General features: G+C 38.8%; 1 protein-coding gene across 1 annotated transcript in view; it reads right to left on the minus strand.

The window, feature by feature from the left end:
• The window catches only part of LOC128652486 (uncharacterized), an 868,114-nt gene that overhangs the window by 402,932 nt on the left and 439,891 nt on the right, over nt 1-25,291 (minus strand). Inside the window, exons 69-71 of the mRNA XM_053705422.1 lie at nt 14,055-14,605; nt 10,673-10,845; nt 10,428-10,586 (exon numbers count right to left, since the gene is read on the minus strand). Coding sequence (XP_053561397.1) covers nt 10,428-10,586; nt 10,673-10,845; nt 14,055-14,605 — 883 coding nt within the window. The remainder of the gene's footprint in view (nt 1-10,427; nt 10,587-10,672; nt 10,846-14,054; nt 14,606-25,291) is intronic.

Genomic DNA, 25,291 nt, shown 5'->3' on the forward strand with positions numbered 1-25,291 from the left:
GAGGAGTACGCGTGTGTTTGTATTCTCACATGCTTTTTGAAGGGTATTTTAGACTCTTATGGTTCCCGAAGTATAAAATATTGCAAGTGCATATATTCTCACGCATCAGCTGGTGAGTCACTTATATCAGGATGGACAGCTTGATTTTGAATAGCTGCTTGAATTTTCAATGTGAATTTTGCAGCGAGTTGACTCTCTTATACCCCATTACATGATTTAATACCCCATTACACGATTTTGGTATTACATATACGGCGTACCATACAAGTTACGCGACTATATTTCACCAGTCGCCCGCAATTCTTACTCCCATAAGCTAACATGGGACCGCGTCACTTGGTATACAATATTCAGCTCAAGGACTTACGGGACGAAACTGGAGAAATCTTACTCCATTTTCAACTCCCAATACTAAGGCAGCCACAGCAGGCCTTGCACTGAGTATGGGAGCACCGTAACTCCCGAAACTTCCTGCAAAAATAAACTAACACCTAACGCATGTGTAATATCTATCTACTTGTCAACCGCAACCGCTATTCAGTTCCAGGATCGCCAGTCTTCAGTTCCAAGTTCGCCGGTCTTCAGCTCTGCGGTCTTCGGTCTTCAGCTCCGCCCTCCGCTCCGCGCTGGATTGTTCCTGGAAGAAGAAAGAAGAGGTCGCTGCTTGGAAGAAGACTTCACCGCATGGGACAGGACCTTCTCCGCCGGACTTCAGGAATGGTGAATACCAACTTGGGGGTTAGACTTAGGGGGTTTTTTTAAAAAAAAATTGGGGGGGTTATTTATTTAGATTTGGGTGGGCATTTTGTAAAAGAGTTAAATGCCCTTTTAAGGGCAATGCCCAACAAATGCCCTTTTCAGGGCAATGGGTAGTTTAGGTTTTTAAGTGTTAGGTTTTTTATTTTGGGGGGTTTGGTGGGTTGGGGTTTTACGGTTGGGGGGACTTTGTATTTGTATGTAAAATAGCTAATTATCTTGGGGAAATGCCCTGCAAAAAGCCCTTTTAAGGGATACTGGTAGTTTATTCTTAGAGTAGGGGGTGTGTTTTCTTTCGAGGGGGCTTTTTTATTTTCTTAGGGATTAGGTATAATTTTGTTTTTTATTTTCTGTAATCTTAGATTTTTTTATTTTATGTAATTGTAGTTTAAAGGGACAGTCAACACCAGAATTTTAATTTTGACTAGACTGTCCCTTTAATTTATACTTAGTTGTTTGTTTTTTTTAAAGTAATGTTAGTTTTTATTTTATTTTAATAGTTAGTAACTTTAGTATTTTGTAATTTGGGTTCATTTAGGAGGTATTAGGTTAGGGGGTGTTAGGTTAGGGGGCTTAGTAATTTAATTATTTGCGTTGTGGGCTTTGGCGGTTTATCGGGTTAATACTTTAATAGGTTTATTGCAGTGTGGGTTTGATGGAGGATTTAGGGGTTAATACTTTAGTTAGTACTTGTGGTGTGGGTTTGATGGCCGATATAGGGGTTAATAGTTTAAATAGGCATATTGCGTTGTGGGGGGGTTGTCGGTTTAGTGGTTAATACTTATATTAGTTTCGATGTGGGTTTGATGGTGGATATAGGGGTTTTAAGTGTTGGGCTTATTTTTGGGAGGCGTGTTAAACTTTTACAGGAGATTTGATATTTTTTTTTACTTTTCTTAGGCGTCGGCAGTTTCTAAAGTGCCGTAAGTCACTGGCGACTCCAGAAATTTGTATTTACGCTCATTTCTGGACATAGCTAGTTTATCCGACTTTCGGGACTTTATAAACTGCTATATATGTAATACCCCGATATGCGAGGTGAAATTACGGGGGGCGCGGGTTGCAGCACTTGCGCTTAAGCCTGCACTGTATATGTAATCTAGCCCATAGTGTGATTTGATCGATCCACAGTGGGATCTGAGTGGGATCTGGAGATGAGATCCTAAATATTGTCTACACTATCTTATACTGTGACTTGACAATTCTTACATGAAATAGCACAGGACAACTACATTTTTTTAAATAAATTACAGATCCAACCACTTTTTATATTTATATTGTTTATTGGATTCTTTTTTTATAGTACTCAGTAAAACAATCACAATTTCTAAAGAATTCAGATTTTAACAAAAATTTTCATTTTCATGTAAATATCTAACAGTCTGTATTAAATGTTAAAGAAGGTCTTGTGCCAAACGTATGCTTTAAATATTCTCATTTGTTTCAGTTCAGAATTGTTGCATAACAGTCTCTTTCAATCTCAATTAGCTGGCTGGAAATTTATTTAGAAAGCTGACAGGAACTATTTGGGGGATTAATGATCACTGATTTATGAATATTGAGCAACATCAATAATCTAGGCAGAATAATCACTTGTAGCTCAAGCCAGCTTTCCGAACCATTATACTCTGTAGCAATCGCTCAAAGGAAGTTAAATGATTCTGATTTATAACCCTAACCTACAGGGCCCAGTACATTTGCTCTATCAGTTTGTAAATTCTACAGATACAATTCTCTGCACCTCTAGAGAGCCAATTTAAGTCAACATTATGCATGAGCAGAGCATGCCGGAATTCTCACATCTCTTATTTAACTCATTACATTTGCACTGAACATCTTGCAATTAAAATTTCACACGTTTTTCTTCTTGTGATTGACATTTGGCCTTGGCAGAAATTTGTTTAAATTGGTTTATTTGAAGTCTTGAAAGAATTGTAGATAAATTCAAGAATTTGTTTTCTGCATGATAATGGTGTAATATATGTTTTAGCCTTCTGAACATGATCCATTTCTAATAGATAGCATAATGAATATACGGAAACTATTTAATTGTAAACATGTGTAAGATATTTTAAGTAATGCTAAAGGCATAAAAAGGACAGAATGATGATTCACACAAAATATATCCATCAAAAGTATTGGTACAAATTTCATTACAGAACATAATTTTGTATTTTACTATCCAAATTATCTGCCAAACAACTTTAGCTATTGATACACAAACATTCTAACGATCCTATTATTTTTTTTTAACATTTTTATAAAACCAGGAAACAAGTTTTATAAGAAAAAAGGTGAAATAAGCAAATGTGATATAGATATCCCCAAACCAAGTTGTGCAAAGCGTCAAAATATGCCTTGCAAAATAGGTTTAAAAAAAAAAAAAGGTAGGCCGCAGGTGTGTAATTCACCATTTTAAAAAGGATTTGACCTTATTTATTTTTTAACTTTTTTTGTGAAGTGTCCTTTATTTTCTGTCATTGCCCCACAAGGGGACTGGGGTCTCTATAGGAAGGCAAAGAAGCAGCCTTTCCTTTTAAGAGTTATTAGGAGACACATAAAATAGCTGCAGTTTATTGTTCATGCTCCGTAGAGAACTTTTGCTTTAAAACTCATGTTACAGTAGAACTTAGCTTGTATAATGGTAGTTCCCTTACATAGCTACAGGAAGTGGCTACACTGGGAATTTCTAAGCTGCTCATTAAGCCTGAAAACAAGTTTTTAACACAATGAGGCCTATTTATCATATGTCTGTCGGACCTGATCGGACAGTGCGGATCAGGTCCAACAGACATCGCTGAATGCGGAGAGAAATATGCTCTCTATATTCAGCATTGCACCAGCAGCTCTTGTGAGCTGCTGGTGCAACACCGCCCCGCCAGCAGAGGGGTGTCAATCAACCCTATCGTACTCAATCGGGTTGAATTCTGGCGATTCCTGTCATCAGAGCAGATGGACAGGGTTATGAGGCAGCGTTCTTTAGACCTGCAGGCTCTCCAGAAACACTGGGCGTCAAGCTCCGTACAGAGCTTGATAGATAGGCCCCAATCTGTTTTGTGTTATGTTTAATTTTATTTAACATGTTTTTACTAAAGGAGGACGGTTTCGTATCCCTTTAAAGAGCACTTTTTAACAGATTGAGACTCAAGATTTTCCGGCAAAAAATGGCTCACATACCATTGCTATCTGACACTAGCTGTGAGCAGTAAATCCACAAGAAGACTTACAACCTGATATTAAATGTGTTTGAGGTTTTGCTCCAAGTTGCTGGGTTTCCTGATGTCATCAGAATACTAAGCAGCTCATAAATTTCTCCACACATTTGATTTTAAGGGGACCTATTGCTTCTGACACTTGATGAGCACAGGAAGAAAATAAGATGGTCTCTAAAGATCATTTGCAGCTTTTTGATTACTGGTGAAGAGAAGAGGGAGATTGATGAAATATTGGCCTGAGATTAAAATATCAGCAAACCTGTTTGCTAGGAGACACTGAAGGTTCAGTTTCTCTTACCAACCTATCCAAGAAAAGCTGAGCACATAATACTCAGGAAAAAAAATGTGAAGATCGACATCAAGACACTCTCCTTTGGAGATGTGTAATCCTTTTAAAGGGACAGTCTACTTGAAAATGATTTATGAAAGTGCAAGCGGACATGATACGATGTAGCGTATCATGTCTGCCGCACATCGATAAATGCAGACAGATTGCCCAAGCAGTTCTTGTGAACTGCTTGTGCAATGTCGCCCCCTGCAGATTCGCTGCCAATTGGCTGCTAGCAAGGGGTGTCAATCAGCCCAATCGTATAGGATCAGGCGGATTGACAGGGGCGGACTGGGCCGGGGGGCGGGGGGGCAATTGCCCCCTGGGCCTCTTTGATGTATGTGAAATGGGCCGCAGGCTAGCCTGGCTGAAAAAAAATAAGTGACATGTGACAGTGTGTGTTTGCTTCTTTGCGATCGCGCTATTAGACAACGAGTGCTGATTCTGTCATCTGTCTCTGAACTAATAAAATACATTTATTTATTTCCAATCCTGAGTTTTTGAATAATTGTGACACTATACACTACAGAGATGCAGATGATTATGCGAATGCGATGATGCGACCGCCCGGCCGGGCTGGCTGTGGCAGATCAGGACAGGGGCAGTCAGTCACTGTGTCAGACCCAGATTGATTGATAATCAGATCAGCATCATGATCAATGATCATGATGCTGATCTGATTATCAATCAATCTGGGCCGCACTGTCGCCACTGTCGGCCCGGAGCGGGCCTCACGCTCTCTCAGACTCTCAAGTCCTCAGCGCTTCCTGTTCCTGAATCCTGACTCCTCCTCAATTCCACCCGGTGTCAGCACTGTCTGCAGCTGCGCATTATAACAGCCCAGCCACGTGACGCGGGAACTTCCCGCCGGGAAGATCACAGTACTCGTGACTGAAGCTGAGCTGACTGAGTCAGGGAGAGAGTGCTGAGAAACAGCGTGGACTGCGGCGAGGTAGGCTGCTGGCTGCTGCCAGGCTTGCTATTTAAGGCTGGTGCCGTGGTTGGTGGACTGGGGAGGTTGATGGTGCCTGACTGTCTACTCTGTGGTGACTGAGTGTCAGAGTAACAGTGTGAGCAATGCATAACAAATAGTAAATCAAATGTAACCACAGTCACAGTGAGTGGGATAACTGGGATTTTTTTAAGAGACTTTTTCTGCCACAGATTGGAAGAGAAACAAAAACAAAGCAAGCAAGCAAACAATGAGAATCTGTGGCAGAAAAAGTCTCTTAAATAATCCCAGTTATATCCACTGGTTCAGATATATATTAGAAGTCTAATCAGGACAGGGAGAAAAAAAATGTCTTGCTGTAATAGGGGCCAGGGCAAATTTAAAAAGGGTGATTGGAAGAGAAACAAAGCAAGCAAACAATGACAATCACCCTTTTTAAATTTGTCCTGGCCCCTATTACAGCAAGACATTTTTTTTCTCCCTGTCCTGATTAGACTTCTAATATCTGAACCAGTGGGATAACTGGGATTTAAGACACTTTTTCTGCCACAGATTCTCATTGTTTGCTTTGTTTCTCTTCCAGTCACCCTTTTTAAATTTGCCCTATTACAGCAAGACATATTTTTTTTTCTCCCTGTCCTGATTAGACTTATACTATATCTGAACCTGACCTTGGGAAATAATTTATAACTACAGTCAGACTGTGGACATAGAACAAAAGTGCATTATGGGAAGATCAAGATCTGCTTAACAGAACTGTAAGAATCTGAGAGTCTGGTTTTGGGTTTGGTTGCAGAGAAGGGTTAACTCCAGGCAGATCTTGCATTGCCTGCAACTGAGTACAGTTATGTAAAAAAAACTGCTATTGGCAGAGTAGTCAATATAATAATCCAGTGGAATGGATTACATTATATTTATTAATACATTATAGCATAATGGCTGCTGGATGGTTCATCAGGCTCTATAATCAGCAATGGCTGAAAATCTATCAATGGCTGAAAATCTATCAATGGCTGAAAATCAAGGCTAATTACTGCCTATTTGTTTTTCTGCAGGCTGCAGCAATGCCATGGGCTTTATTTATTTCTTGCAATCTTGCTGCTGAGTCTGACCCTAGAGACCTCATCTCACCTGATCTTGATTAGTGATTCATACTACCAACAACAGTTGATGCATGTTTTAATTTATGTTTGCTTCTATATATAAGATTAAAGAGTAATATATAATTTTATTTTAAACATGTTTGTTTAATTTTCTTTACTATGTTTGTTTTAAATTACATGGGGACAGGAATAGGTGGGCGGGTGCGAGAAGGAGGCGGGCAGGGGGTCGAGTTGCTGCACCATGGGCCTCTGGGTTGTACTTTCCCCCTGGGCCAAAAGTTGCCAGTCAGCCCCTGCGGATTGATGTCCGCAGTCTCATAGCAGGCGGACAAGCTGCTTCATAACTGCTGTTTCCGGCGAGCCTGAAGGCTTGTGCGGAAACAGGGGCATCAAGCTCCATTCGTAGCTTGATAATTGGGTCCCTTAATGTTTAAAAACACAGAGAACATAGTAACTACCCATTCCCCAGCTTTGCACAACCAACATTGTTATATTAATATTTTTGATAACCTTTAAAACGCTAAATCTCTGCCCATTTCTAATCCACTGCAGGCTGCCTTTTTCTAACCTGTGGAGTTACGAATGAGTCAGCACTGATTGGCTAAAATGCAAGTTTTTAAATAGCACTGAAATAAGGGGGCAGTCTGCAGAGGCTTATATACAAGGTAATCAAAGAGGCAAAAAGTGTTTTAATATAAACGTGTTGGTTATGCAAAACTGGGGAATGGGTAATAAAGGGATTATCTATCTTTTTAACACAATACAAATTCTGGAGTAGACTGTCCCTTTATGAAAGGAAGATCTAGGCTGTGTGAGCTGAAGGGACACTTACCTATATTTATTATAGATTTTTCTGCTTGCTAATCCTGTCAGAGAGGTCAGTACAAAATGCAAGGCCCATAACAGGCTTTTTTTAATCAGGAGAGACAAAAGGGGCCGACACCCCCTGCGAATCTGCAGGGTGCGATATCGCACAAGCAGTTCTGATGAACTGCTTGTGCAATGATAAATGCCAACAGCGTATGCAGTCGTCATTTATTAATGTGCAGAGGACATGATACGCTACATTGTGTCATGTCCGCTCGCACTTTGATAAATATGCCCTAAAGGCAGTACAATAAAGTATCTAATTTGTAATAGATATTGCCATTTTATTAAGTTTTTACCAGGGCTTTTAAAAATATATTTTTTTGAAAAACTGTAATTTTATTTTGTCCCTTTTTTGGGTTGTTCCTGGCAGTGTCTGTCTCACAGTACTTTAAATATTCAATAAGCTTTATCTCTGCAGGACCCTGGTGTTGGTATTTTACTTTCCTCCCGTTGCACCTTTCAACAAATACAGGCCTTCTCTTCCCTCACATTTTCTTCATTTGAAGCACACATGATTAGTTTATTCTCTTCCCTCTCTATACGTGTTGCAGTCATATATCGCCCCACCCTCCCGGCTCCTCAACTCAATTTTTAGATCATTTTGTTGCCTGGCTTCCTTACTTCCTTTCCTCAGACACCCCTGCCCTCATTCTTGGCGACTTCAACATCCCTCTTGACAATCCCACTGCCTCCTCTGCAAAACAACTTCTGCAACTCACTTCCTCTTTTGGCCTGTCACAATGGACTGACTCTCCCACTCCCTCAATCTGATTTTCAGCTATGGATGCTCTATCTCAAATTTCATAAACTCCCCTTTTCCTTTTCCTCTTTCTGACCATCATCTCCTCACTTGCAACATCACATCCCTCTCCTCTCTTCCATCCCCTCCTTTTCCTGCACTGACCAATCTATATGCCACTATAACTCCACCCTTACCATCGGTCATTGACAATCTGGCCCCACATACCATAGCTCAGAAACCACACTCTCATCCAAAGCCCTGGCAAACTCCTCTGACATGGTACCTACGCAGATGTTCCCGTACTGCTGAGCAACACTGGAGAAAATATTGGAGTTCAGCTAACTTTCTTCACTACAAGTTCATCTTGAACTCCTACTATTCTGCCCTTAAACTTTATAAGCAACAATAATTCTCTACTCTCATCTCTACTCTTTCCTCTAACCTAAAACGTCTGTTTTCCATGTTCAATGCTCTTCTCCGCCCACCCCCCACATCCTAATACAACTTCTCTCTCAGCTCAAGATTTTGCTAGCCACTTCAATAACAAAATTGACTCCATCAGAAATGAAATCAGCTCTCAACATATTACCATTCTCCCACCCCTTAAAATCTCACGATAATCCAAAACTCAAATAGCAATAAATTTAGCCCCTGTTACAGAGTAACAATTTTCTGCCCTTATACTGTCCTTCCACCTCACTACTTGTCCCCTCAACCCCATCCCCTCACATCTACTCCCCTCCCTTTATTCTACTTTTACCCCTATACTCACACACCTTTTCAACCTCTCCCTGAGCACTGTTATATTTCCCTCATCTCTAAAATATGCACTGGTCACACCTATCCTTAAAAAACCTTCACTTGATTCAACCTCCCCATCTATCTACAGCCCTATTTCCCTACTCCTTTTTGCCTCAAAGCTCCTTGAAAAGCTAGTATATGCACGTCTATCCCATTTCCTTACACTAAACTCTCTTCTTGAAACACTGTAATTTGGATTTCGTCCCCATCACTCTACAGAGACAGCAATTGTCAAGGTTACTAATGACCTACTTACAGCAAAATCCAAAGGCCACTTCTCTCTGCTTATCCTCCTTGATCTGTCTGCAGCCTTTGAAACTGTCGACCACCCTCTTTTGCTCCAAACCCTCCAATCCTTCAGCATCTGCGACACAGCTCTCTTGTGGTTCTCTTCCTATCTATCTAACCGTACCTTTAGTGTAGCCTTCTCTGGAGCATCCTCTGCCCCGTTACCACTTTCTGTTGGGTTACCTCAAGGCTCTTTCCTCTGTCCCCTTTTCTTTTCAATCTACACGTCATCATTAGGTTCCTTAATAAAGTCCCACTGGTTTCAATACCGTTTGTATGGCGATGAAACCCAAATCTACCTCTCTGCACCAGATCTACCTCCTTCCTTACTAGCCTGTGTCACTAACTGTCTTTCTCATATCCCATCTTGGATGTCCTCTCACAACCTTAAGCTAAATCTCTCCAAAACTGAACTCCTTATTTTTCCCCTTCTTCCAAAATCCGACCCCCCAATTTTCTATAACTGTTGATAATTCATTACCCCTACCACGCATGCCCGAAGTCTTGGGGTCACACTTGACTCAGACCCTTCTTCACTCCTCACATTTAGTCCTTGTCTAAAGCCTGCTGCTTCCACTTTAAAAACATCTCTAAAATTAGACATTTCCTTACACAAGACACAACTAAAATTTTAATCCACTCTATCATCCTTTCCCGCCTCGACTATTGCAACTACGTCCTCTCTGGTCTACCTAGCTGCTGCCTAGCTCCTTTACAATCCATAATGAATGCCTCTGCCAGGCTCATCTTCCTTGCACGTCACTCTTCATCTGCTGCACCTCTTTGCCAATCCCTTCACTGGCTTCCTCTTACCTCCAGGATTAAACACAAAATCCTCAATCTGACATACAAAGCCCTCAACTACACTGCTCCCCCCTACATTTCAGATCTTGTCTCCAGATACTCCCCCTCCTGTCCCCTTCGCTCTGCTCATGATTTCCTCCTCTCCTCCTCTCTTGTTATTTCCTTACATTCCCGTTTACAGGATTTCTTGCACATGCTCAGTAGCAGCTGGTGACACAAAAAGTGTAAATATAAAAAGACTGGCCATTTTGTTAGTGAAAGTAAATTGAAACGTCTTTTAAAATTGCAAGCTCTATCTGAATCAAGAAAGTTTAATTTTGACTTGAATGCCCCACTGATTACACAGGTTAACCACAAAAAGTATATCCAGTTAGAAGATTGTGAAATGTGTGCAGCATAACAGTGGTATGTTTTTGTGTCTTACACTTGCTGAAAACTATGACAATCTACACACAAAACAAAACAGACACAAGGTTTGATCAAAATTGTTATAAGAAAATACAATACATTAAAACAGTGCATGACGATAAAACACAAGAACAACTAAAGAAGCACATTAGCATCTTACCTTAGAGCTTAACAACCTGTAGTAACGCACTGCCCCCTGTAGCCATCTTAACAGGCTGGCTGCTGCTATATTTCCACCAGATTTTCTCTCCATATTCTCAGAGGTAAACTGTGTTTTCTTAATGTTAGTCTCTAATAGCTCTAGGGTAGACTGTGACAACTGAAAATTACAACAGAAACTGTTTTAACGAGGCGGTCTTAAAGAGACATATTTCCTATTTGGAGAATTGACAATTCCTATCTTACCTCTGTGTTGCTGAAGCCTATTAGTTCATTCAGGAATCGATCAATATTTGCCATCTGCCTTTTTGCTCCCTTTGCCCAGGTAAGGTCATTGTTAGGTGATTTGAGAATTATAATTATAGAGGCCATTAATTCCTCTAAATCCACATCAGGTTTCTGCATTGCACGCAATTCTCCTGTAATATGTATCAATAAAAAAAGTATCACATATAGATTCATAGTCCATATGGTCATCTTTTCTCAGCATATGTACATTTTCTAGCTCATTTGCAGATACAAGCACATTTAGGGGCCGAATTATCAAGCCCTGAATGGAGGCTCGCTGGAAACAGCAGTTATGAAGCAGCGGTCTAAACACTGCTCTGTGGCTGCGGACATCAATCCGCCCGATCATCAACCCCCTGCTAGCTGCCGATTGGCCGCGAATCTTCATGGGGTGGCATTGCACAAGCAGTTCACAAGAACTGCTTGTGCAATGATAAATGACGACAGCATATGTGCAATGCCTATACAAATGCCCCTTTAGGGGCAATGGGTAGCTTAGGTTTTTTTTTAGAGTTAGGTCTTTTATTTTGGGGTGTTGGTTGGGTGGGGGGTTTTACTGTTGAGGGGACTTTGTATTTCTTTTACAGGTAAAAGAGTTGTTTAACTTAGGGCAATACCCTACAAAAGGCCCTTTTAAGGGCTATTGGTAGTTTATTGTAGGCTAAGGGGTGTTTTAATTTTGTGGGGGCTTTTTATTTTTATAGGGCTATTAGATTAGGTGTAATTGTTTTTATTTTTGATAATTTTTGTTTATTATTTTTTGTAAGCTTAGTGTTTTTATTTTTCGTAATTTAGTGTTTATTATTTTTTGTAATTTAGATTTTTTAATTGGTAGTATTTTTTATTTTATTAGAATAGTAAGGTTAGGTTAATTTATAGTTTAATGTTAGGTTTATTTTTATTTCACAGGTATTTTATTTATTTATTTAAATATAGTTATATTGTAATTTTAATTTAACATTAGGGGGGTGTTAGGTTTAGGGTTTAATAGTTTAATTTAGTGTTTTGCGATGTGGGGGGCTGGCGGTTTAGGGGTTGATAGGTTTATTTAGTGGCGGAGATGTGGGAGGCCGGAGGTTTAGGGGTTAAAAGGTTTATTTAGTTGTGGAGATGTGGGAGGCCGGAGGATTAGGGGTTAATAGCTTTATTATAGTGTTGGTGATGTCGGGGAGCGGTGGAATAGGGGTTAATAAATGTATTATAGTGGTGGTGATGTCGGGGAGCAGCGGAATATGGGTTAATAATTTTTATTAGTGTTGGCGATGTCAGGAGCGGCAGATTAGGGGTAAATAAATGTATTTAATAGTTGGGATGTGGGTGGGTGGCAGATTAGGGGTTAATAGGTTTAATATAGTGTTTGCGATGCAGGAGCGTGGCAGTTAAGAGGTTAATAGGTAGTTTATGGGTGTAAGTGTACTTTGTAACACTTTAAAAAGCTTACTTCTAGCTCTGGTTATGCTCGAGCAGGAGTGCAAAAAAATGCTTAAGTTGTAATCTAGCCCTATGTTCATTAATATGTGAATAGAGCAGTCAGAAAAAAAATTAAAGATTAAAAAGAGATCTTTACAGCTAAACTATGCCATTCCAAACAGGCAAAGGCTGTTGAGTAAAAAAAAGGCCACACAAAAAGCTGCTCAAAAAGTGATTTCTAGAATACAGTTGCAGAATTCTATCAAGCCAAATAACTGATGAAGTTAATTTAAAGGGACAGTCTACTACAGAATTGTTATTGTTTAAAAAGATCAGTAATCCCTTTATTGCACCCCTTGTTTTGCATAACCAACGTGGTTATATTAATATACTTTTTACCTTGAACAACCAAGTGAACAAAGCAAATTTGATTATAAAACTAAATTGGAAAGTTGTCTAAAATTGCATGCCCTATCTGAATAATGAAAGTGTAATTTTGACTAGACTGTCCCTTTGACAAGGTGCAAAGCCACTAGAAAAACAGAATATAACTGGGGTTTGTAATTGATTGCAAATGGTCAGGAACATGAAATTACTGTGAAAAGTCATGCAAGACCCTTTGCACAGCTTTTCTAATGGAACAGACTTCCTTGATGGATATGACATTCTTTGTTAAAGGGACAGTCTACTCCAGAATTTGTATTTTTAAAAAATATAGATAATCCCTTTATTACCCATTCCCCAGGTTTGCATAACCAACAAAGTTATAGTAATACGCCTTTTATCAATGTGCTTACATCTAAGCCTCTGTAAACTACCCCTTATTTCAGTTATTTTGACAGACTTGCATTTTAGCCAATTAGTGCTGACTCATAAATTATTCCAGGGGAGTTAGGACAATGTTATATGAGCCTTGCTAGGTTTAGCTTTCAACAAAGAATACCAAGAGAACAAAGCAAATTTGATGATAAAAGTAAACTGGAAAGTTGTTAAATTTGGACTAACCTGTGCCTTTAAAGCTTCATGTTTCAATACTACAAAAATAGATTCGGGGCTCCATGTACGAAGCAGCGAAAGCTGCTCCGGAGCCTTTGCGGGGCAGGTTCGCATATGCGAGCCTGGTTCCCGCAATGTAAGAAGCAGCGGTCATTAGACCGCTGCTTCCTACACCGTACACCACCTCTTAGGTGGCGAAGCAAAATCACCGAGAGCTCGCTCTCGGTGATTGACAGCCCCTTCAGTCGCGTGATTGGTCGCGCGACTGAAGGGGCGGGCATTAAACACTCCGCTGAGTGTGTAATGGTACATACGGGCAAGTGGATCAATAGATCTGCTGCCCGTGTGTAGCGGAGGCGGGCGGACAGCTTCGCGAGTTAAGAAGCTGTCCGCCCGCCTCTTAGTACATGGAGCCCTCTGTGAGGACAAACATTTTACTAGTGAACTGAATCATTGTAAAAGTATCTTGATGAAAACTACATAATATACATGTATATGATCTTAAATGGGACAGTAACATGTTCTCTTGGTATCTCTTTGTTAAAAAGTTGGCTCCAGAGCATTACTGCACTACTGGGAGCTAGCTGACAAGAAGCATATTAGTGCAGCCACCAACAAGCTGACAAAAGTACATTGCTGCTCCTGAGGTATACTATTCAATAAAGTATACAAAGAGAATGAAGCAAATTCGATAATAGAAGTAAATTGTCAAGTTGTTTTAAATTACATACTGTATCTGGATCATGAAAATGTGATTTTGATTTTACTGCCCCTTTAAGCATTTTATTTAAATTAGTTGCCAACATTTTAAGAATACAGTCATGTTTTCATTATCAGCACGCTATTGGATGGCTTACTACGTTTTTTATAAATATTTATCAGTGTAATTAACATATAAACTACAATACATACAACAGCTCAAATGCCTACTCACCCAATGCTCTAATATCCATATTCTGCACTAAATCCTTAATATCTGCTAAAATAGCTGAGCATTTGTATTGTGATTTCTCAAGGGCCAACTGATACTCAGGGAGAAGTGTACGGAATTTCTTTATTTTCTGTAACTGTTGATAGACAGTTTGGATTTTCTGCTCAGCCATTGCTTTGTCCTGTGCAATCTGATGTAATATTTGCAAAGCACCTTCCTTATTTTCTTCAAGAACCACCATCTGATGTTTAAGGTCATCTGTTAGATTAGTGTGCTGTTTTAGCTTTTCTGTTATGTGATCAAACTGTGCTTTTGCCATTTGATGATCAGCCACAATTATGGCATATTGATCTTTGATAAGCGCTCTGAAACACTCAGCAAATTTCTCAAAAGTAGCATTTGTAATATTTGCATATCCATCCTGGGTTGATCTCTCATGTTTAATGACAGATAAGTGCATGGATGCTAAGAGGTGACATATATTCTCTGTGTCTTGTGGAGTCAGCATTGCTAGATCGTGTATATGGTAACTTGCATGCTCCACTAGATCTTCCCTAAGGTAAAAAAACAATACAAACAGCTTTTTAAGTAAAGAATACATTATCATAAAGGGAGATTCAATTTCATTTATGTAAACATATTTAATAAGGGACTGTATAAATAGTCAGTATGTAGTTCCTTTTAGTGTGAAATCCACAATAGTCTTAATTGGATGAACAGACATAAAAATTCAAGGTTAGTGGGTCACTGTAAAAATTCAGTAACCTTTGTTTAAATATCTATAATAAATTGAGGTATGAATGTAAAAATGTACATTTATAAAATTATGATTTCACATTTATAGACGTGTATTAAATAATTTTCATACTTTGTGTTCTGTAGCAAATCTTAATTTGTCACTGCAATTAATGTATAACGTTCTTTTTTGTATTGTATATAAATAACAATACAAATGCATTAAGTTGTATCCTGATAATACATACACTGAACCTCTGTAAAGTAGCTTATTTGTTTGTATTTTAAATCAATTCAAAACATATTCTAATAAATAGGACACATCATTTTGAAAAACATTTGAATTAGATAACAATAACAGCAAAACATAGCTATAACACACAAAAAAAAATGAAAAACAAAAAAAACAGGTGTATTGATGAATTTTCAAGTAATCTTATTTCTAGAATTATCTAGGGCATTCACGGGGCAACATATTTGGAAAATTAAAACATGACAGATAGATGAAACTAAACACTGTTCGCTTATGACAAGTCACACCCTGCATACTTTAAACACAAGGGACCAGAACAGACTTCCGTTTGGGGGCGGAGCGTGTAGGTGGTTGGTGCATGTAGCTGCTACCGTCCGCTTCGTTGCTCTGTCTTAGGAGCTATACCATTCTCCAATCTGCCGAAGTGTACGTTGCTCTGAGCTGTTATATCAGGGCTTGTACTTATACTTGATCCGCTGTTTAGCGGATCTCGGTGGGAAGTCCTTATTTGTTGTAAAAACTTTGCTGGGCTGCTGAAGCACTGTACCTGCTTACCGGACTAAACATTGTACTTTCTGGAGGTACAGAGAATACGCGGGTTACCATATATCATCCCGCCTCTTCACTTACTACAAACTCCCTGGGTGGCCACCAGCGGCTTGCCTGGGACTGAAGCGTCTGATAATTTCCTGCCACTTGGGACTCGCTTGTCAAGCGGCTGATCTGCTGTCCCACGGAGCTTGGAGGTAAATCCTCACCGGACACAAAAACGCTGCTGGGCGGCTTAAGCAAGGTACCTCTTCTGTTTGCCGGGTTAAACCTTGTTCTCTCTGAAGGTTCTAAGAATACGCGGACACACGTATTCTACCCCGCCTCTTCACTTACCTTAAAGTCCCTGGGTGGCCACCGGCGACTTGGCTGGAATCGTGGTAGCCGATGGTTATAGGTCGCTTGGGAAGCGTGCGATAGGAGACTGTCTGACTAAGTAGAGTGGCTCTCCCCTCCGCGGGTTGTCCGCCGAGGGCCGCTGGATGCTCATTCGTGGGCACTTAGCATTTGGTTGTCACTGATCTGGAAAACGCCAATTGGAGCAATCGGCTCTGTGCAGGGAGAAGGCATTCCCCACGACCCCCAAGTGCCAAGCCTGGAGTGGTGTCTGGCTGGAACGCAGCTCAGTGTGACGGCGCTATATGAGGCGCATTGAAAGAAGATAAGCTATATTTGGCGTCTAAAGTCGAAACATCACTACTAACAATATGCCTTGTGTGGATTACTAAGAGTCTCCTAGGGCAAAAAGTAAAAAATACCAGGCTGAGAATCCGAAGCTAAATTGGAGAATCTAGGAGGAGCGCAGGCCCTGTATTATCTCTGGAGCTGCAAAAGTGGGGCCTGTGTCTGGAGTTATCGGAGTGCGGGACAAGGAGGTAGAATACCAGCAATACAGCTTTGCGGGGCTATACAAGGTACTTTTGGTGATTATACTGTGTTTTGACCCTGCTATACAATACAGGGGCTTTCTTTTTTTGTCTGCTGAACTGATTGAATATCGGAACAGTTGTTAACCAACATCACCGGACTTCCAATACATTGATGGGATAAGAATATGCTGGCAGGGATACTTTAAATACCGGTCTTGACTGGAAATATATTGTGTGGGGACAAAGTTTTCCTTGCATATAGAGTTCTGACAGATACAGTGTTTCAGATGCTTTTCGAAACATAGAATTATATACATTGTATACCTGTATCTATTACTTTATATATATAGATGAGATGCTTTCCTTTTCAGCTACTGACAAAGTTTTATAAGTTTATGCAAATTTTTTTTTTTTTTTTTTTTTGCTTCTAGGCTGTGTAGGATGCCTTGGTTTTTTTTCCCTGTGGATGTTTATTAAGTATTTCATGGTAACAAATTGACTAACCTAGGTGTGGAATTATTCTCATACCAGCAGCTACAGAACAGCATACTGTTAAGATTTACTCATCTATTAGATAGAAGTATTGCTTAGCTTTTCATTGGTAATACTAACTGTGTATAAATTGCTCATTAAGCAGTAACCATAAGACAATATTAAAGCTGCATTGACCAAATGAGAAGGAATAAACACATCTAGGACCTCCTGAAAGAGGAAGTGAGATCGCTTAGTATAATTTAGAAGTTGTTTCTGAGTTCCTCTCTATATATAATTTTATTTTATTCCATATTTTTTGTAGTTTAAATGATCTGAGAAACGCTGTATTCACATTTTTTGGATAGAATTCACTGTAGCCACATTTATTTTTTTTTTTTTTTTAAAAAACACTAGCTGTAGCTTAATATCCCTATTTTTTTTTTTCTCTCTCAGAGTGATCTGAGAAACACTGAATTCACTTTTTTGAATAGAACTCACTGAAGTTACCCCTTTTTTTTTTTTTTTTTTTTTTTTTTCTTGGCACAAATTGAAGGAGAATATCCTTTTTTTTTTTTTTTTTTGCACTGTGTTGCACTGAAACACAAATTGAATTAGAATTTATTCCTTTTTTTTTTTTTTTTTTTTTCTTCTATCCCTAAATTTACCTTTTTTGGCACAAATTGAAGGAGAATATCCTTTTTTGCACTGAAACACAAATTGAATTAGAATTTTCTTTTTTTTTTTTTCCGCCTCACCTGGCCTGGTGGGGTATTACACTAGTGCCACTATTTATACACACAGTCACACATTAGTCCCGATATACAGCACATTTACACCTATATTGATTTGAATGGAGAGGTTCATTTCTCAACAAAAGAACTCTTCTCCGATAATGCCACCTAAACAGAAAGACAAAAAAACGAACGCTAAAAATACAGAAGCGTCTCATGATACCTCGCAGGATCGAAACACTTTAAATTTCTTTAATGATATATCAGAGTTCGCCACTGAAGTGGCAAAAATGATGGCCCCACACCTTGAATTAGTCAAGCAAGAAATTAAATCTGAGATTTCTAACCTTACGTGTGAGATTAGGCAATTTACTGCTAGAATGGAGGAGGTGGAGACGAGAGTGTCGGATCTAGAGGACAGAATGAATGCCTCGGAAGCGGTAGCAACTGTTCGGGATAAGGCCATCACTCAGTTACAGGCACGCGTAGAGGACCTTGAGGATAGGTCAAGGCGCAATAACTTGCGAGTGATAGGCCTACCCGAAACAGCTGAATTTCAAGATCTATTACATTTCGTTTCCGTCACGCTACCTCAGGCACTCCTGATCCCCCCTCCTTCCACACCATTTTTGATAGAAAGAGCGCATATAATTGGGGCACTGAGAGAAAATAACAGTACCTCGAAAATGAGGCCGGTTATTTTTAAATTTGTCAATTATCAGGACAAAGTATTATTTTTGAATCACTACCGGAAACTTAATTCCTTGAATATTAAGTCGCATAGAGTTGCAATTTTTCAAGATTTTTCTGTAGAAACAAGGTTGAAGAGAAAAGAAATGTCCCCCTATTTTGAGAAATTCTTGAAGGCAGAATGTGATGTTAGGTTAGTATACCCAGCTAGACTTCTGATTCATAAGGCAGGAACATCCTATGTTGTGAATAATATTGAAGAGGCAAGATCTTTATGCAAGAAATTGGGTATACAGTGAGAATACTGTATAGAGAATACTGTTTGCTCCTTAGAAGCTTAATATTTAAAGTGTTGATGTATCATAATGTAATTTTATGGTTTCTGTGTTTTAAAAAGTTTTTTATTTTTATACCTTGTTGGGTTCTTTTCTTTTTTTTCTTTTTTTTTTCTCTTTTCTTCTTTCCCTGTTTGTTTTTGCTCCCTCCTCCACGTTCCTCTTCGACCCCTCGCCTCCTGACAGTTTGGTTGCCTCATGTTTACATAATTATAGATGGGTTACATGGTAAGATCTCTTAGGGCAAGGATATATGTTGGGGACTCTTAATTTGGTTTCGTGGAACGTGGGGGGCATAAACTCCCCAATAAAGCGGAAAACCATAATTAAGCATTTAGCAAAAATGAAACCAGACTTGGCTTTCCTGCAAGAGACGCATTTAAATAATGTGGAATCTATGAAACTGCAGACTAACTGGGTGGGGGAGGTAATTGCCGCCTCATATAATACGCATAAAAGAGGAGTGGCTATCCTTTTCAATAAAGGTTAGGAATATAAAATAGAATCTACTTTCGTGGATCCGGAAGGGCGTTTTTTAATCATAGAAAGTACAATTAATAAAACCCGTTACGTATTGTGCAATGTATATGGGCCTAATAAAATTGATAAGTCCTTTTGGGACAAGATGATATCTCTGTTGCATAAGTTTATCGGGCAAAACCTGATAGTGGCAGGTGACTTTAACCTATTGGCAGATCCTACTCTTGATAGATTGAATAAAGGTAATAGTTGTACGCGCGATAGAAAGACCCGTATTCTGCAAAAATTCTGTGCGCAATTGGGATTATTAGATATCTGGCGCATACAAAACCCTGATTTAAGGGCCTTTTCTTGTCTATCAAAAGGAAAGCAATCTCTCTCCAGAATAGATCTATTCCTGGTTGCAGAAGCTATGATCGGGTTAGAATGGAAAGCAGACATCAGAGATATAACAATTTCCGATCATGCGGTGATCACTTTAGCACTTAATGTTCCTCGCATACAAATAAACAATAATCAAACTATTTTTTTCCCCAAATATTTATTGAACAATGTTAATTTTAAAAATTGGTTAAATATTCAATGGAAAGAATACGAAAGTCTTAACAAAGCTTATAAAGACAGACCTGAGATATACTGGGAAGCAGCGAAAGCCGTTTTGAGAGGCCAAATTAAGGCATATATGTGCAAACTCAAAAAAAAACTAGACAACAAGAATTGCAATTAAGCAATCAAGTAAAAAACACGTATAGAGCATATATGAGGGATCGTAGAAATGGAAAATGGCAAAAATATATAGATGCCAAGACTACGAGAGATGTGTTTATTAAACAAAGAACTGCCCTAGAACTTCAGAAGCAAAAAGCTCTATATGGCGGATTCGCTGGCAGATCTGCCAAATTTTTGGCCAGATTAACGAAAAAAACGCATCGGAACATAATAACGGCCATTAGATCTAACTCGCACAGGTTTACCAATAATTCAGATATTATCAACACTTTCTATGATTATTTCTCCAAACTTTATAGAGCCGAAGAATATCCAGTATCTAGACAGAAAGGTTTTTGGGATAGAATTGAGATCCCTAAAATCTCCCCAGAAATCCTGGCGGATCTTAATAAACCGGTTGAAGAAGATGAAATTTCTGAATCAATTAAAATTGCTAAAACCAATAAGGCAGCGGGGCCAGATTGCCTCCCTATTGAATTCTATAGGATTCTACATCCCAACATTATTCCGTCCCTCAAGAAACTGTTTAACTTCTATTTTGTGGGAAATAATAAATGCTCTCCGTATTTTGCAGCCGCAGTAATATCTCTGATCCCCCAAAAAAATAAAGATTTAGATCTTCCAGAGTCATATAGGCCAATTTCCGTGTTAAATACGGATTATAAGTTATTAGCGTCTGTTTTAGCAAAAAGATTGAAACCATGTTTAGGGCTAATTATCCATGAAGACCAATCTGGTTTTATGGCTGGACGGAATCCCTCTAAAAATATGCGAAAGGTTTTGACACTTCTAGATTTCGTCTGGAATAAATTTAGAGCGACATGTCATAGAGACGTACCAGATTTAGCCTTATTAACATTGGACGCCGAAAAGGCGTTCGATCGTATCTCTTGGAAACATCTTTTCTTTACTTTAGAACAATTCGGTATCTCTGGACATATACATAAGTTTATTCAGTTAATATATTCTTCTCCTATCTCAACACTACTGATTAATGGTCAAATTTCAAAACGTATGACTTTACAACGAGGTACGCGACAGGGATGCCCTCTTTCTCCATTGTTGTTCAATTTATCATTGGAACCACTTGCGATCTTGCTTCGACAACAATTGGATGGGATTCGTATCGGAGATCAGAGATTAGTATTGTTAATGTACGCGGATGATGTTCTTGTCTGTTTGAGTAATATTGACCGAAATCTTGCACTGTTACTAGAATCAATAGAATTATCCGGCTCTATTTCTGGATACAAAATCAACCTCGTTAAATCTGAACTATTATGGTTGAATAAAAGAGAACATTTTATTAGACATCCGTTTACTGAAACTTCTCAAATAACTTATCTTGGTATCAAATTAAGCGCTAATCCAGATGACTGGTATAACCTAAATTTTCGTAAATGTTTCTCAGACTGCAAAAGGAGTATGGAGGGTTGGACAAATCTACCCATCTCATTAATAGCTAGAGTTACACTTATAAAAACTATTATTTTTCCCAAAATATTTTATCTTATACAAAATATTCCAATATCTATATATAAGACAGACATAAATAATTACAATAAGGCTTGTTCTAAATTAATTTGGAGAGGCGCCAGACCACGTATTTCTGTTTCGCGTCTTATGCGTAACAAAGAAGCGGCTGGACTTTCTCTCCCCGATTTACAACTATATAGTTTGGCAGCACGCATAAAAATCGCGGTAGATTGGTTAACAAAACAAGATCAAGTTACGGCTATGGCTTGGGAATCTGCTCTAGTAGCTCCATTTCGCTTAGATGCCAGTCTTCACTGTCCAATGACGGCGCTCCCATCATCAATTTTTGTTCTCAAAACATATAGATATATTATTTTAGCTTGGCAAAAAGCTTGCACTCTTGTAAAATGCGCGCCCTATGTTTCTAAGTACTTATCTATTACAGGTAACCCAAATTTTGCCCCTGGATTGTCAGACAAAACTTTTAAAAATTGGTTTCTTAAAGGATTAGTATTTGTTACACAAATCCTAGACTCGGAGTATGTTCCATTAACTTTTACCGAGTTAATGCATCGGTTTGGACTTGAGAACAAAGATTTTTATGCATATTTGCAAGTGAGACATTTCATATTTGAACTTAAGCAAAATTATGGATCGGATTGGTCTTCGGCAGAACTGCAAACTAGAATCAATAATTTTCAAAAGGGCTTCTATTCTATAGCTCCTTTCTATAATTTGTTTAACCAAGAATCATCGGTTGCTCAAAGAGAATATATAGCTGCGAAATGGAATACATTTTTCCCTGAGATAAACCCCCAGGATATTGAGGACACTTTCAAAACAAGTGGAGAAGGCTGGGTGGTGACTACTTGGAGGGAGACACAGGTGAAATTATCTTTTATGACATACTTAACACCAGTTAGATTGGCGAACTGGTATGGGGTGAAGAATGTATGCCCTAAATGCTCATCCGTTAGGGCGGATTTAGTGCACTGTTTTTGGGCCTGCCCAAAGATTAATCAATTTTGGGCTAAAGTAGCTTATTGGATGCAGACCACACTGAAAATAGAGTATCAGCCACAGGCAACGGAAATATTTTTCTTGTTAAAATCGCAGACAATTCCACAGAATCGTAGATTAATTAATCTGATCATATTTTTGGGTCGTAATATGATATTAAAAGCGTGGAAAGCAAAAATTGCCCCTAATGTAAAGAAGCTTAAGAATGCGTTGACTGCGCATTTTTTACTTGAACAATGGAATCTTCGAGATTCCACAGAGAGAAAGTTAGAATTATTTTTTAACCAATGGAAAATATTTATTTTGTCATTCCCAGTGGAAACTCAAATCAGATTGATTAAACCTTTTAAGGATACAGAATACGTGCAATTACAAGTGTTGGCTGGTCATTTTCCCAGTGCATGGTGTAATAGTGGAGCAACATGATGTGGTAAGGGCATGGATAGGACAGGGTCAGAGTGGAGGGTTGGACGTCGGAGTGTCTTATATGTGTCTCATTTATTTATTTATTTATTTATTTTTTATTTTTTATTTTTTTTAGGTAGCGCTTTGGAAACATGGTTAGTGGTAGGTCTGGATAGATAAATAACAGTTAGACATATCTGTTATGGATATGGGTACAATTAATTTAATAAGAGTTTAGTTTTAATTTTTAGGGATTTAGCCACAAAAGGTATAATTGTGGTATAGGGTTAGTAACAGAAATGCCTTTAGTTTGTTTGATTTTGGTGACATGACGGTTTTTGGAGTTAAATTAAATCGTAATAGAGATGTGGCATGATATTGCGACTGAGATTTTCATATTGTTTTGGAAAATGTAACCCATGTATCATGATGGTTTTTGTTTCATTTATATGTTTGTGGTTACTTCCAGAATGTATATGTTCGTGTCTTGTTGAATAATAATAAAAATATATAAAAAAAAAAATAAAAAAAACATGACAGATAAATAATTCCCGTATTGATTATGGTAATCTGTTTGAATACAGTATTTTCACTTAAGCAAAATTAATTCATGATAGATGTGCAATTAAAAATTTCATATCATTTTAAATAATTTTATAATTAGCATAACTAAATCACCAAACACTTCACTGAAAGCATAAATTATATTAAGATGATCATATTTAAGTTGTGCAAATTGCAGTTTAATTGTGTGATTTGAACTTTTTAAACTCAAAATGTGCATTAATTGTAACATTAAAGAAAAGCTGTGCTAACAGGGAAGAAAGAAATGCCACCAAAATCCCAACAAGGTTAAGAATTTGAAAATTCCACAAATGTTTTGAAAAGCTGCTGTACAATTGTTTTCTTTTGTATTGAAATACTGGTGTTGAATTATCCTCGTGCAAGGAACAGGAGTATTTTATGACATGATGCACTTGAAAAGCATAAAATAAATTACCCATTTCTTTCATGTAATTGGCAAGAGTCCATGAGCTAGTGACGTATGGGATATACAATCCTACCAGGAGGGGCAAAGTTTCCCAAACCTCAAAATGCCTATAAATACACCCCTCTCCAGACCCACAATTCAGTTTTTACAAACGTTGCTTCCTATGGAGGTGGTGAATGGCCTAGCAACAGCTCCAATGATCTTTTTGAAGGTTCTCGGTTCCCTTCTATCTGTAATCAGAGAACGGGGTATTGTGGTTTTTCCTTATTTGGACGATATCTTGGTACTAGCTCAGTCTTTACATTTAGCCGAATCTCACACAAATCAATTAGTGTTGTTTCTTCAAAGACATGGTTGGAGGATCAATTTACCAAAGAGTTTCTTGATTCCTCAGACAAGGGTCACCTTTTTAGGTTTCAAGAGAGAGATTCAGTGTCCATGACTCTGTCCTTAACAGACAAGAGACAAATGAAGTTAGTTTAAGCTTGTCGAAACCTTCAGTCTCAATCATTCCCTTCAGTGGCTATGTGCAAGGACGTTTTAGGTCTCATGACTGTAGCATCAGATGCAATCCCCTTTGCTTGTTTTCACATGAGGCCTCTACAGCTTTGTATGCTGAATCAATGGTGAAGGGATTATACTCAGATATCACAATTGATATACTTAAATCCCAACATTCAACTCTCTCTGACTTGGTGGTTAGACCATCATCGTTTAATTCAGGGGGTCTCTTTTGTTTGTCCTAACTGGACTGTGATCACAACACATGCAAGTCTTTCAGGTTGGGAAGCTGTCTGGGGATCTCTGACAGCACAAGGGGTTCGAAACCTCAAGAGGCAAGGTCACCAATCACTATTTTAGAACTCTGTGTTATTTTCAGGGCTCTTCAGGTTTGGCCTCTGTTAAAGAGAGAACCATTCATTTGTTTTCAGACGGACAATATCACAGCTGTGGCATATGTCAATCATCAGGGTGGGACTTGCAGTCCCCTAGCTATGAAAGAAGTATCTTGGATACTTTCTTGGGCAGAATCCAGCTCTTGTCTAATTTCTGCGGTGCATATCCCAGGTGTAGACAATTGGGAAGCGGATTATTTCAGCCGTCAGACCTTACATCCGGGGGAGTGGTCTCTACATCCAGATGTATTTTGTCAGATTGTACAGATGTGGGGTCTTCCAGAAATAGATATGATTCTCATCTAAACAAGAAACTTCCCAGGTACCTGTCCAGGTCCAGGGATCCTCAGGCGGATATGGTGGATTCTTAAGCAGTTCCTTGGTTTTACCAACCTGCTTATATCTTGCTGCCTCTAGTTCTTCTTCCAAGAGTGATCTCCAAGATGATTATGGAACAATCATATGTGTTTCTGATAGCACCAGTGTGGCCTCACAGGTTCTGGTATGCAGATCTTGTTTGGATGTCCAGTTGGCAGCCTTGGCCACTTCCTCTAAGACCAGACCTTCTGTCTCAAGGACCATTTTTCCATCAGGATCTCAAATCATT

The sequence above is a fragment of the Bombina bombina genome, chromosome 3 (genome assembly GCF_027579735.1).
Source record: "Bombina bombina isolate aBomBom1 chromosome 3, aBomBom1.pri, whole genome shotgun sequence".
NCBI lineage: Eukaryota > Metazoa > Chordata > Amphibia > Anura > Bombinatoridae > Bombina > Bombina bombina.